General features: G+C 46.0%; 1 protein-coding gene across 1 annotated transcript; it reads right to left on the bottom strand.

The window, feature by feature from the left end:
- Window positions 1-426: 426 nt before the first annotated feature.
- Window positions 427-2,777, bottom strand: LOC123430837 (F-box/FBD/LRR-repeat protein At1g78750-like). The gene is made up of 4 exons (XM_045114673.1): window positions 1,680-2,777; window positions 1,493-1,567; window positions 1,226-1,408; window positions 427-1,097 (listed from the first exon to the last, which is right to left on the bottom strand). The coding sequence occupies exons 1-4, from the start codon at window positions 2,616-2,618 to the stop codon at window positions 759-761; spliced, it is 1,536 nt and encodes a 511-aa protein (XP_044970608.1). The 5' UTR covers window positions 2,619-2,777; the 3' UTR covers window positions 427-758.
- Window positions 2,778-13,339: the final 10,562 nt, after the last annotated feature.

Here is a 13,339-nt window from a genome sequence, read left to right as displayed (position 1 = left end):
TTGGAACCGAATAGCAAACGTCAAGGACAATCTGAATCAACATTACAAAGACACTGAAAGCTTTTGCTAGTTTCTTGGCAAGAGAGGAAATCATGTTGCGCTGTTTACACGCTACATTGACTTTCTCCCATCTTATAAGAGTGTGTTCTGCACTTCTTGGAAATATTACTAGAATCACACATTGTCCCTTCTGCTGAAACAAAACAAACGTTAGTTGTAAATATTGATCCTGGAAACCTGAGAAATCTCATATGTTAACTATACAAAAAGTCATAGAAAAGATAAACACTCTGCAAACATGGCTTTTGACTTCAAGTCTTGAACCAAGCCCAATAAGATGGCCTAATCGCAGGACACCACACAACCTCCTGGCTCCAGCAATACATCCCCCCTCCCAGCAAATATTCCCTCTCTTGGACAAGATCATGAGAAAAATGCATGGCGATGGCATTACTGATGAAAAATCAACACTTGCAATTGTAGGACTGTGCGTAGAGAAAGAAACGACCCTGACCAGCTCACAAGGGCAGGCTTTAGGTTTATAAACAGAATAACATTATAATATATCTAGCAGGACATTATATCCCGTTCAGTAGTAGCACTTGTTGCATAAAAATTAGCATGATGAGTTGCCTCATTGTTAGCCTAGTGCCTCAATAATCATATGCTAATCCTTAATATCTCACAGCAGTCAAAAGGCAGGCCTCGTGCTACAATATAACAAGCTATAGGGCCATAACTGGAGCTGCGACCAGCAACTAAAATTCGGCAAAGACATCTGAATGAAATGGCTGGGTTGCAGCATCGTCCAACTCGCTGAGAATTATTTTTCCATTGGCAACAGCTTCTCCAACAAACAAGAGATCTTCGTTCCGAGTGCCGGTCACATCCAATGGAACCAAACTGGGAGTAACCAGTAGCAGTTTATGGAGAGAGCTGGCCTTCCTCAACAAAAAACACACTAGTTGCAGCTCACTGCGGTTCCAGTTAAAGTTTGTAATCTTTACCACCTTAAGGTTTTCCAAAACATCCTCGGGCGGCTCTACCCCCACATTGTCAGATGAATCCACCAAAGGCCCACTGTGGATACTAGGGAGCTGCAAGCACAAATCGCAGCCAATCAGAGGCATTACAATGAAATGAAAACACAACAAAGATGCTAATGTAATAAGATGACAGAATGGTTACTGAGCACATCAACTTAAGTTGGGGTCGGGTGTAAGACCTGCACGAAAAGCCTCTCCAGATTACAACAATGGCTGTTCTTGAGGAACACATAGATGTTCGCAAGCTCAGGGGCCTTCATATCTAACATAAGAAGTTGTAGTTCTGTCATGCTCCGAAAGAAGTCACCGCCCATCTTGGCCGATTCGGCATACGAGATTCCATTCGGCAAGGAAGACACAACCTAAGATGGCATTCTAGGTTAACAAAACAGTCCAGGATTTCAGATATCGCAAACTAAACCAAAGTCCAGCAAAGAAGTGCATACAAAGAGGACATTGCTGCAGATGGTGAGGGCGGTGAGTTTCGAGCACACACGGCTTTCGAACCAGTCGCTGAACACCTGGTAAAGTGCGAAGGTTAACAGAGTTCAGTGAAATGTGTAAGATGATCATCATGGTAACTTCTGAACTCTGAAGAAAAATCGACAAGAATTCTTCCAATAGTCAGTAGACCTTTTGGCAGATGCGCACATTGCAGCTTCTCTGGGCGTCGAAGCAGATGTAGAGGTCGGCAAATGCGGCGTTTTCGGGGAGATAGAACGACGAGAGGAAACCGCCGCTGTAGCGAAACGACCGGAGGCTGGAAACCGCCGCGACGTCCACCTCAATCAGCCAGCTGCACCCTGCGATGGTGACGCTGCTCAGTTTGCGCCCCGTCGCCGCCGTCACGGAGATTCGACGGAGGGCCGAGCAGGAGTGCAGGACGAGGACGCGGAGACGAGGGCACAGGGCGAGCATCCTCGCCAAGCCCCTGTCGTCGACGGGGACGGAGTGGAGGCGGACGACCTCGAGAAAGGAGCACGGCCGCGCGGCCCTGCTGTGGAGGCCGGAGACCTCAATGCCGCGGAGCGAGAGGCGCGCGAGGGAGGGGCCGGCCGCCGCCGGGAAGGGGAAGCGGAGGGTGGTGGCCTTCTGGGGGGTGGCCGGGGAGGGCGGCTTCTCCGGCAGCTCGACGCGGAGGTCCTCGACGCCGCAGCTGGCGGCGGCGTCGAGGTAGCGGCCGAACTGGCGGGCGCCCATGGCGGGGTTGTCGACGAGGAGCGAGTAGCGGTCGAGGCGCCCGCGCCGCCCCTGGGATTGGCGCTGCTCGAGGCACTCGAGCAGTTTCTTGGACGACGGGGAGGAGCAGGGGCGGAGGTGGTGGTGGAGGAAGGGGGCGGAGTTCCCGTCGTCCTGCCAGCGGCGCTTCCAGAGGTCGCGCCAGGCGCGGGAGAGCACCCCCGTGCGGATTGCCGACGGCAGCCGGAGCAAGGACAGGATGTGCAGCTGCAGCGCCTCCGGTAGCGCCGATATGCGGTCAGCTGCCGCCGCCGCACCGAAATGGATGGATGGATCTTCTGCCGGCAGCCGCGGCCTCTTCGGGGTGGCGGCGCCGTCGGATTCCAGCGACATTGTCCTCCGTACCCCACTGCACTCACTCACTCGCTCGCTCGTTCTGCTTCCGGCTCTGCTGGTGGGATGTTGAAAGGGGCCGGAGCGGGAGAGTCAGTGTCTGGGGAGAGCGGCGGCGGCGCGCGGCGAGGGAGCAGCAGGCAGCGGGTGGCGGGCAGGCGAGCAGCCGAGCAGCGGCGGCTGGCTGGTCTGGTCGAGAACTGTGCTCGGAATGGAGCGGACTGGAAACGGGGGCTGGCTAGTGGTGCGTCTGTGGGTGGGCTGGCGCTGGATTGGGCCTTGATGGGCTACCACATGGCTGCGCCGCAGGCCGTATAAAATAGGGAAAAGATCCGGCCGATTTAATTCTGCGTATCCGTCGTCTCCGCGGGACGCGTGTCCTCTACGACCCTCCGCATCGCTTCGTTTTTTTATAATGGCTGCTATAAATCAGTCGAATAATTTAAAAAATCATCCGGCTGGCCAGCCATTGGATCAGTATAGGGAATGACCGTTGGATCATAGACAATGTTATGATAACAGCAAGCGCACAACAGCTTCAGATGCAGCGATCCAATGCTGACAAAAGCTCCACTGCAGCTTCCATGGTACGCCGATGGCCGTACTGTTGGAAATATGCCCTAGAGGCAATAATAAAATGGTTATTATCATATTTCCTTGTTCATGATAATCGTCTATTGTTCATGCTATAATTGTATTAACAGGAAACATAAAACATGTGTGAATAAATAGATCACAATGTGTCTCCAGCAAACCTTTAGTTAGCTAGCTCGTTGATCGATAGATGATCATTGTTTCTTGATCATGGGCATTAGATGTCATTGATAACGGGATCACATCATTGGGAGAATGATGTGATGGACAAGACTCAATCCTAAGCATAGCACTAGATCGTATTGTTCGTATGCTAAAGCTTTTCTAATGTCAAGTGTCTTTTCCTTCGACCGTGAGATTGTGCAACTCGCGGATACCGTAGGAGTGCTTTTGTGTATCAAACGTCACAACGTAACTGGGTGACTATAAAGGTGCACTACGGGTACCTCTGAAAGTGTCTGTTGGGTTGGTACGAATCGAGATCGGGATTTGTCACTCCGTGTGACGGGGAGGTATCTCTAGGCCCACTCGGTAAAACATCATCATAAGCTCAATGTGACTAAGGAGTTAGTCACACGATGACGTGCTACGGAATGAGTAAAGAGACCTACGGTAACGGTAACGAGATTGAACAAGGTATAGGTATACCGACGATCGAATCTCGGGCAAGTTCTATACCGACAGACAAAGGGAATTGTATATGGGATTGATTGAATCCTTGATATCGTGGTTCATCCGATGGGATCATCGTGGAACGTGTGGGAGCCACCATGGGTATCCAGATCCCGCTGATGGTTATTGGCCGGAGAACGTCTCGGTCATGTCTGCATGCTTCCCGAACCCGTAGGGTCTACACACTTAAGGTTCGATGACGCTAGGGTTATAGGGAATTGTTATACGAGGTTACCGAAAGTTGTTCGAAGTCCCGGATGAGATCCTGGACGTCACGAGGAGCTCCGGAATGGTCCGGAGGTAAAGATTGATATATAGGATGGATGGTTTTGGACACCGAAAATGTTTCGGGCGTCATCGGTAACGTATCGGGACCACCGGAAATGGTCCCGGGGGTCCACCGGGAGGGGCCACCAGGGCCAAGAGGTAGCATGGGCCAAAAGGGGGAGGGCAACCAGCCCAAAGTGGGCTGGTGCGCCTCCCACAAGAGGCCCAAGGCGCAGGAGGGAGAGAGGGGGGGGAACCCTGGCGCTAGTGGGCCTAAGGCCCACCTAAGGGGTGCACCACCCCCTCCCCCTGCCCTAGCCGCCACACCTTCCATCTGGGGGGGGGGGGCTGCCGCACCATCTAGAGGGGAAACCCTAGGGGTGGCAACCCCCTCCGCTCCACCTATAAATAGAGAGGGGTTTGGGGCTGTTTTCTACACGGTTTCTTCTCCTCTTGGCGCGGCCCTGCTCCCCTCCTTCCTCCTCCTCCCACGGTGCTTGGCGAAGCCCTGCCGGAAGACCTCGTCTCTCCATCGACACCACGCGCGTCATGCTGCCGGAGATCTTCCCCAACCTCTCCCTCCTCCTTGCTGGATCAAGGTGCGGGAGACGTCACCGGGCTGCACGTGTGTTGAACGCGGAGGTGCCGTAGTTCGGCACTAGATCGGAATCACACCGTGATCTGAATCGCCGCGAGTACGACTCCACCAACCGCGTTCTAGCAACGCTTCCGCTTAGCGATCTTCAAAGGTATGAAGATGCACTCACCCCTCTCTTGTTGCTGGTCTCTGATACGTCTCAAACGTATCTATAATTTGTGATGGTTTCATGTTGTTATCTTGTCAACTTTGGATGTTTTATATACCTTTTATATCTTTTTCGGGACTAACTTATTAATTCAGTGCCAAGTGCCAGTTCCTGTTTTTTCTGTGTTTTTGACTCTTTTCAGATCTGATTTTGGAACGGAGTCCAAACGAAATAAAATCCCCGAAATAAATTTTTCCAGAACAGAAGAAGATCGGGGGACTTGAGGGCCAAGGCAGGAGAGCCACAAGGGGCCCACAAGCCCTGTAGCCGCCATCAGGGGGCCTGCGGCTACCAGGCTTGTGCCCCCCCTGGAGCTCCCCTGCCCTAGCTCTTTCGCCTATATATTCCCTAAAATCCCAGAAAAAATCACGGCATCCACGAAAACATTTTCCCGTCGCCGCAAGCTTCCGTTTCCGCGAGATCTCATCTGGAGACCCTTCCCGGTGCCCTGCCGGAGGGGACTTTGGAGTTGGAGGGCTTCTACATCAACATCATCGCCTCTCCAATGACTCGTGAGTAGTCCACTTCAGATCTACGGGTCCGTAGTTAGTAGCGAGATGGCTTCTTCTCTCTCTTGGATCTTCAATACAAAGTTCTCCATGATGTTCATGGAGATCTATCCGATGTAATCCTCTTTGGCGGTGTGTTTGTCGAGATCCGATGAATTGTGGATTTGTGATCAGATTATCTATGAATTATATTTGAGCCTTTGCTGATTTCTTATATGCATGATTTGATATCCTTGTAAGTCTCTCCGAGTCTTGGGTTTTGTTTGGCCAACTAGATCTATGATTCTTGCAATGGGAGAAGTTCTTGGTTTTGGGTTCATACCGTGCGGTGACCTTTCCCAGTGACAGAAGGGGAAGCAAGGCACGCATCGTGTTGTTGCCATCAAGGGTAACAAGATGGGCTTTTATCATAGATTTGAGATTGTCCATCTACATCATGTCATCTTGCTTAAGGCGTTACTCTGTTCTTTTGAACTTAATACACTAGATGCATGCTGGATAGCGGTCGACGTGTGGAATAATAGTAGTAGATGCAGAAAGTATCGGTCTACTTGTTTTGGACGTGATGCCTATAGATATAATCATTGCCATAGATAACGTCATGACTTTGCGCGGTTCTATCAATTGCTCGACAGTAATTCGTTCACCCACCGTGTGCTTGCTTTCATGAGAGAAGCCACTAGTGAACACTACGGCCCCCGGGTCTATTCAGAACTATCGTCTCCACTTTCACTTTTACTTTGCTTTGTTTACTTTTTGCTTTCAGTTTTCACTTTGCAAACAATCTATAAGGGATTGACAACCCCTTCATAGCGTTGGGTGAAAGCTCTTTGTGTTTATGCAGGTACTTGTAACTTGACGTGATCCTCCCACTGGATCGATACCTTGGTTCCCAAATTGAGGGAAATACTTACTACCGCTGTGCTACATCACCATTTCCTCTTCAAGGGAACACCAACGCAAGGCTCCAAGGCCGCGGGGAAATTCTTTGCATATTTGCCAACGAAGTCCCTATAGGCGTAGCCCGTAGCAGAAGGATTCCTGGCGCCATTGCCAGGGAAGGTCTGTTGACGCAGTAGCAGAAGGATTTCTGGCGCCGTTGCCGGGGAGGAGTATCGCTTGCCGAGGAGTATCAAGACAAGATTAATCTCCCGTCAACACGCCTATTTCTGGCGCCGTTGCCGGGGAGGAGAGATCAAGTCAAGGTCTATCCAAGTAGGTGTCAAAAACTCATCTCTTGCATTTACCTATTTTGCCAGTTGCCTCTCGTTTTCCTCTCCCCCACTTCACATTTGCCGTTTTCATTTGCCTTTCTCCTTTGCCTTTTTGCCTTTCTCCTTTGCCGTTTTCATTTGCCTTTTTTCTGTTTTCCTTTGTCGGTTTTCTTGCTTGCTTGTGTTCTTGTTGGTTTGTTGAAGTCATCATGGCTGAAAACACCAAACTTTGCGACTTCTCGAGTACCAATAATAATGATTTTATTAGTACTCCGATTGCTCCCGCCACTAGTGCGGAATCGTATGAAATCAACACTGCTTTGCTGAATCTTGTTATGAAAGAGCAATTCTCTGGCCTTCCTAGTGAAGATGTCGCATCCCATCTCAATACCTTCATTGAACTTTGCGATATGCAAAATAAAAGAGATGTGGATAATGACGTGATTAAGTTGAAGCTTTTTCCTTTCTCGTTGCGAGATCGCGCAAAAACTTGGTTTTCTTGTTTGTCTAAAAATAGTACCGATTCTTGGGATAAGTGCAAAGATGCTTACATATCCAAGTATTTTCCGCCGGCTCAGATTATCTCTCTACGTAACGATATCATGAATTTCAAGCAACTTGATCATGAACACGTTGCACAATCTTGGGAGAGGATGAAGTTAATGATTAGAAATTGTCACGCTCATGGCTTGAGTTTGTGGATGATTATACAAATCTTTTACGCTGGTTTGAATTTTGCTTCTCGCAATATCTTGGACTCCGCCTCAGGTGGAACGTTCATGGAAATCACGTTAGGAGACGCTACAAAACTCCTAGACAATATCATGACCAACTACTCTCAGTGGCACACTGAAAGGTCACCTGCTAGCAAAAAGGTACACGCTATAGAAGAAATTAACTCGCTTAGTGCTAAGATGGACGAGTTGATGAATTTGGTTGCTAGTAAAAATGCTCCTTTAGATCCTAATGACATGCCACTATCTTCCTTGATTGAGAGTAGCAACGCTAGTTTGGACGTCAATTTTGTTGGTAGGAACAATTTTGGCAACAACAATGCTTTTAGAGGAAACTATGTTCCTAGGCTTTTTCCTAGTAACTCCTCTAACAATTATGGCAATTCCTACAACAACACTTATGGAAATCACAACAAATTACCCTCTAATTTAGAGAGTAATATCAAAGAGTTCATCAACTCTCAAAAGATTTTCAATGCATCCATAGAGGAAAAACTACTCAAAATAGACGATTTGGCTAAGAGCGTTGATAGGATGTCTTGTGATATTGATGCTTTGAAAGTTAGATGTGCTCCTCCCAAGGTCAACTTGGATGAAACTTTAAAAGCTATGCGTGTCTCCATGAATGAGAGCAAAGAAAGAACCACCCAAATTCGTGCTAGGCATGAATGGTTTAAAAGGGTGCGTTCTAGTGATGCAAATCACGAAGATCTTAAAGTGCTTGGTGTGACTCCTCTTGAATCTTTGTTTTCGCGTGTCAAACCTATTGATGAAGGGGCTGGATATGAATCCACTTTGGTTGAAAAACGCCCCAATGATTCGGAGTCCACCTATCTTGATGATAAAGGTGTGGAGAGTGGAGTAGAAGAAATCAAAATATTGGATAGTAATGACACTCCCACTTTGGATTTCAAGGAATTCAATTATGATAGTTGCTCCTTGTTTGAATGCATTTCTTTGATGCAATCCATTGCAAACTCTCCACATGCTTATAGCCAAAGCAAATTCTTACCGCACATATCGTAGATGCTATGATGAAATCTCTTGAAGAGAAACTCGAGTTAGAACTCTCTATACCTAGAAAACTTCATGATGAGAGGGAACCTACTATCAAAATCAAAATCAAAAACTATGAATGCAATGCTTTTTGTGATTTGGGTGCTAGTGTTTCCGCGATTCCAAAGTCTTTATGTGATATTCTTGGTTTTCATGAGATTGAAGAGTGTTCTCTTAATTTGCATCTTGCGGATTCTACTGTCAAGAAACCCATGGGAAGGATCGATGATGTTCTTATTGTTGCAAATAACAACTATGTACCCGTGGATTTCATTGTACTTGACATAGATTGCAATCCTTCATGTCCCATTATTCTTGGTAGACCTTTCCTAAGGACTATTGGTGCTATCATCGATATGAAGGAAGGGAATATTAGATTTCAATTTCCTCTAAAGAAAGGCATGGAGCATTTTCCTAGAAAGAAAATAAGATTGCCTTATGAATCTATGATGAGGGCTACTTATGGTTTGAGCATCAAAGATGACTATACGTGATTCCATCACCTTATGCCTAGCTAAGGGCGTTAAACAATAGCGCTTGTTGGGAGGCAACCCAATGAATCTATCATTTTTTCCTTCTGTTTTGTGTTTTCCACACTTTCATAATTCTGTTATGATTGTGGTTTTTGTGTTTCTTTTTGCGTTTGTGCCAAGTAAAACCGTTATGATTAGTCTTGGGGATGATCGTTTGGTCATGCTGGAAAAGACAGAAACTTTCTGCTTACGAAAAGAATTTTCTTTTTTTTTTCTCTATGAGCTTTTGAGTTGATTCTTTTTTCTTCTGATTTCTACGCAAATTCTTCCGACTGTCGTAATGTTTCAGAATTTTTGAAGTACCATAGGTATACGAAGTATACAGATTTCTACAGACTGGTCTGCTGTTAACAGATTCTGTTTTTGTTGAGTTGGTTGCTTATTTTGATGAAACTATGGATAGTATCGGGGGGTACTAGCCATGGAAGATTGAAAATATAGTAACCCAACATCAACATAAGTAGAATTTAAGTTTGCTACAGTACCTAAGGAAGTGGTGGTTTGCTTTCTTATACTAAAGATATCACGAGTTTCTGTTTAAGTTTCGTGTTGTGAAGTTTTCAAGTTTTGGGTGAAGTTCTTATGGACAAAGAGATAAAGAGTGGCAAGAGCTCAAGATTGTGGATGCCCAAGGCACCCCAAGTTGATTCAAGGATGCCTTAAAAGCCTAAGCTTGGGGATGCCCCGGGAAGGCATCCCCTCTTTCATCTTCAATCCATCGGTAACGTTACTTGGGGGTATATTTTTATTCACCACATGTTATGTGTTTTGCTTGGAGCATCTTGTATCGTAGGAGTCTTTTATTTTTGTTGTGTCACAATCTTCCTTGCTGCACACCTAGAGAGAGAGACATGCACTCACCGTGATTTTGTCGAGCTTCACTTATATCCTTTGGTTAGACAATTCAGCTCACATGTGCTTCACTTATATCTTTTGAGCTAGTTGATTTTGCTCTGTGTGCTTCACTTATATCTTGTAGAGCACAGCGGTGCGTGGCTTGGTAGTTGATCTATGCTATGAAAGTAGTCCCAAAAGGGGTAGTTATCCAAAGGGATATGAAAACTTCCATCTTCATGTGTATTGAATAGTTAGAGAAGTTTGATTCCTCTCAATTAGTTTTGAGATGTGGTTGTGATAATATTTAAGTATGTTAGTGTGGTGTTGTGGATCTATAAATACTTGTGTTGAAGTTAGTGATTCCCGTAGCATGCACGTATGGTGAACCGCTATGTGATGAAGTCTGAGCATGATTAGTCTATTGATTGTCATCCTTTGTGTAGCGGTCGGGATCGCGCGATGGTTTATACCTACCAACCCTTCCCCTAGGAGTATGCGTTGAATGCTTTGTTTCGATTACTACTAAAAATTTTGCAACAAGTATATGAGTTCTTCATGACTAATGTTGGTTCCATGGTTTAGATGAACTTTCACCTTCCACCATCACTATCTTCTTTAGTGTCGTGCAACTTTTGCCGGTGCACAAACCCACCATTAGCCTCCCTCAAAACAGCCACCATACCTACCTACTATGGCTTTTTCAAAGCTATTCCGAGATATATTGCCATGCAACTACCACCATGACATGTGCCACCACTTTTACATTGCCATTGCATGATTGTAAGATAGCTAGCATGATGTTTCCATTAGTGTCTATGCCATGCTAGATCATTGTCACGGTACACTACCGAAGGCATTCCATATAGAGTCATCATTGCTCTAAGTTTTGAGTTGTAAGTGTGATGATCATCATTGATGGAGCATTGTCCCATGTGAGGAAATAAAAGAGGCCAATGAAGCCCATTTACAAAAATAGGCCAAAGATGCCCACCAAAAAGAAGAGGCCAAAGAGCCCACACAAAAAAAAATGAGAGAAAAAGAGAGAAGGGACAATGCTACTATCCTTCCACACTTGTGCTTATTAAGCACCATGATCTTCATGATTGAGAGTCTCTCGTTTTGTCACCACCATATAGCTAGTGGGAAATATAACTTGGCTTGTATATTCCAGTGATAGGCTTCCTCAAAATTGCCTTAGGTCTTCGTGAGCAAGCAAGTTGGATGCACACCCACTAGGTTTCTTTAAGAGCTTTCACATACTCTTAGCTCTAGTGCATCATTTGTATGGCAATCCCTACTCATTCACATTAATATTTATTGATGAGCATCTCCATATCTCATTGATATGCCTAGTTAATGTGACAATCTTCTCCTTGTTTGTCTTGCAACCTCCACCACACTCCATTCCACTTATAATGCTAAAACCATGGGTCACGCTCATGTATTGCGTGAGAGTTGAAAAGGTTTGAGAAAGTAAAGGTGTGAAAACAATTACTTGGCCAATACCGAGGTTGTGCATGATTTAAATTCGTTGTGCAAGGATGATAGAGCATAGCCAGACTATATGATTTTGTAGGGATAACTTTCTTTTGGCCTTGTTATTTTGAAATTTCATGATTACCTTGCTAGTTTGCTTGAAGTACTATTGTCTCCACATCAATAGCAAACTATTGTTTTGAATCTAATGGATCTGAACATTCATGTCACATAAGAGGAGTTACAAAGGACATCTATGCTAGGTAGCATGAAAGCATCAAAAATTCATTCTTTATCACTTCCCTACTCGAGGACGAGTAGGAGTTAAGCTGGGGAATGCTTGATACGTCTCAAACGTATCTATAATTTTTGATGGTTTCATGTTGTTGTCTTGTCAACTTTGGATGTTTTATATACCTTTTATATATTTTTTGGGACTAACTTATTAACTCAGTGCCAAGTGCCAGTTCCTGTTTTTTCTGTGTTTTTGACTCTTTTCACATCTGATTTTGGAACGGAGTCCAAACGGAATAACATCCCCGAAATAAATTTTTCCAGAACAGAAGAAGATCGGGGGACTTGAGGGCCAAGGCAGGAGAGCCACACGGGACCCACAAGCCCTGTAGCCACCACCAAGGGGGCCGGCGGCTACCAGTCTTGTGGCCCCCCTGCACTAGCTCTTTCGCCTATATATTCCCTAAAATCACAGAAAAAATCAGGGCATCCACGAAAACACTTTTCCGCCGCCGCAAGCTTCCGTTTCCGCGAGATCTCATCTGGAGACCCTTCCCGGTGCCCTGTCGGAGGGGACTTTGGAGTTGGAGGGGTTCTACATCAACATCATCGCCTCTCCAATGACTCGTGAGTAGTCCACTTCAGACGTACGGGCCTGTAGTTAGTAGCTAGATGGCTTCTTCTCTCTCTTGGATCTTCAATACAAAGTTCTCCATGATCTTCATGGAGATCTATTCGATGTAATCCTCTTTGGCGGTGTGTTTTTCGAGATCCGATGAATTGTGGATTTGTGATCAGATTATCTATGAATTATATTTGAGTCTTTGCTGATTTCTTATATGCATAATTTGATATCCTTGTAAGTCTCTCCGAGTCTTGGGTTTTGTTTGGCCAACTAGATCTATGATTCTTGCAATAGGAGAAGTGCTTGGTTTTGGGTTCATACCGTGCGGTGACCTTTCCTAGTGACAGAAGGGGCAGCAAGGCACGCATCGTGTTGTTGCCATCAAGGGTAAGAAGATGGGCTTTTATCATAGATTTGAGACTGTCCATCTACATCATGTCATCTTGCTTAAGACGTTACTCTGTTCTTTTGAACTTAATACACTAGATGCATGCTGGATAGCGGTCGACGTGTGGAGTAATAGTAGTAGATGCAGAAAGTATCGGTCTACTTGTTTTGGACGTGATGCCTATAGATATAATCATTGCCATAGATAACGTCATGACTTTGCGCGGTTCTACCAATTGCTCGACAGTAATTCGTTCACCCACCGTGTGCTTGCTTTCACGAGAGAAGCCACTAGTGAACACTACGGCCCCCGGGTCTATTCACAACTATCGTCTCCACTTTCACTTTTACTTTGCTTTGTTTACTTTTTGCTTTCAGTTCTCACTTTGCAAACAATCTATAAGGGATTGACAACCCCTTCATAGCGTTGGGTGCAAGCTCTTTGTGTTTATGCAGGTACTTGGGACTTGACGCGATCCTCCCACTGGATCGATACCTTGATTCTCAAACTGAGGGAAATACTTACCGCCGCTGTGCTACATCACCCTTTCCTCTTCAAGGGAACACCAACGCAAGGCTCCAAGGCCGCGGGGAAATCCTTTGCATATTTGCCAAGGAAGTCCCTATAGGCGTAGCCCGTAGCAGAAGGATTCCTGGCGCCATTGCGAGGGAAGGTCTGTTGACGCAGTAGCAGAAGGATTTCTGGCGCCGTTGCCGGGGAGGAGGATCGCTTGCCGAGGAGTATCAAGACAAGATTAATCTCCCGTCAACACGCCT

The sequence above is a fragment of the Hordeum vulgare genome, chromosome 2H (assembly GCF_904849725.1).
Source record: "Hordeum vulgare subsp. vulgare chromosome 2H, MorexV3_pseudomolecules_assembly, whole genome shotgun sequence".
Taxonomy (NCBI): domain Eukaryota; kingdom Viridiplantae; phylum Streptophyta; class Magnoliopsida; order Poales; family Poaceae; genus Hordeum; species Hordeum vulgare.
The sequence above is the reverse complement of the archived record's forward strand: the minus strand, read 5'-3'. Positions and strand labels throughout refer to the sequence as shown.

Coding starts and splice junctions, on each gene's coding strand:
- LOC123430837 (XM_045114673.1), bottom strand. CDS start 2,618: ATGTCGCTGGAATCCGACGGCGCCGCCACCCCGAAGAGGCCGCGGCTG. Junction 1,568..1,679: donor ATGTGCGCATCTGCCAAAAG/GTCTACTGACTA, acceptor GCACTTTACCAG/GTGTTCAGCGACTGGTTCGA. Junction 1,409..1,492: donor TCTGCAGCAATGTCCTCTTT/GTATGCACTTCT, acceptor ATGCCATCTTAG/GTTGTGTCTTCCTTGCCGAA.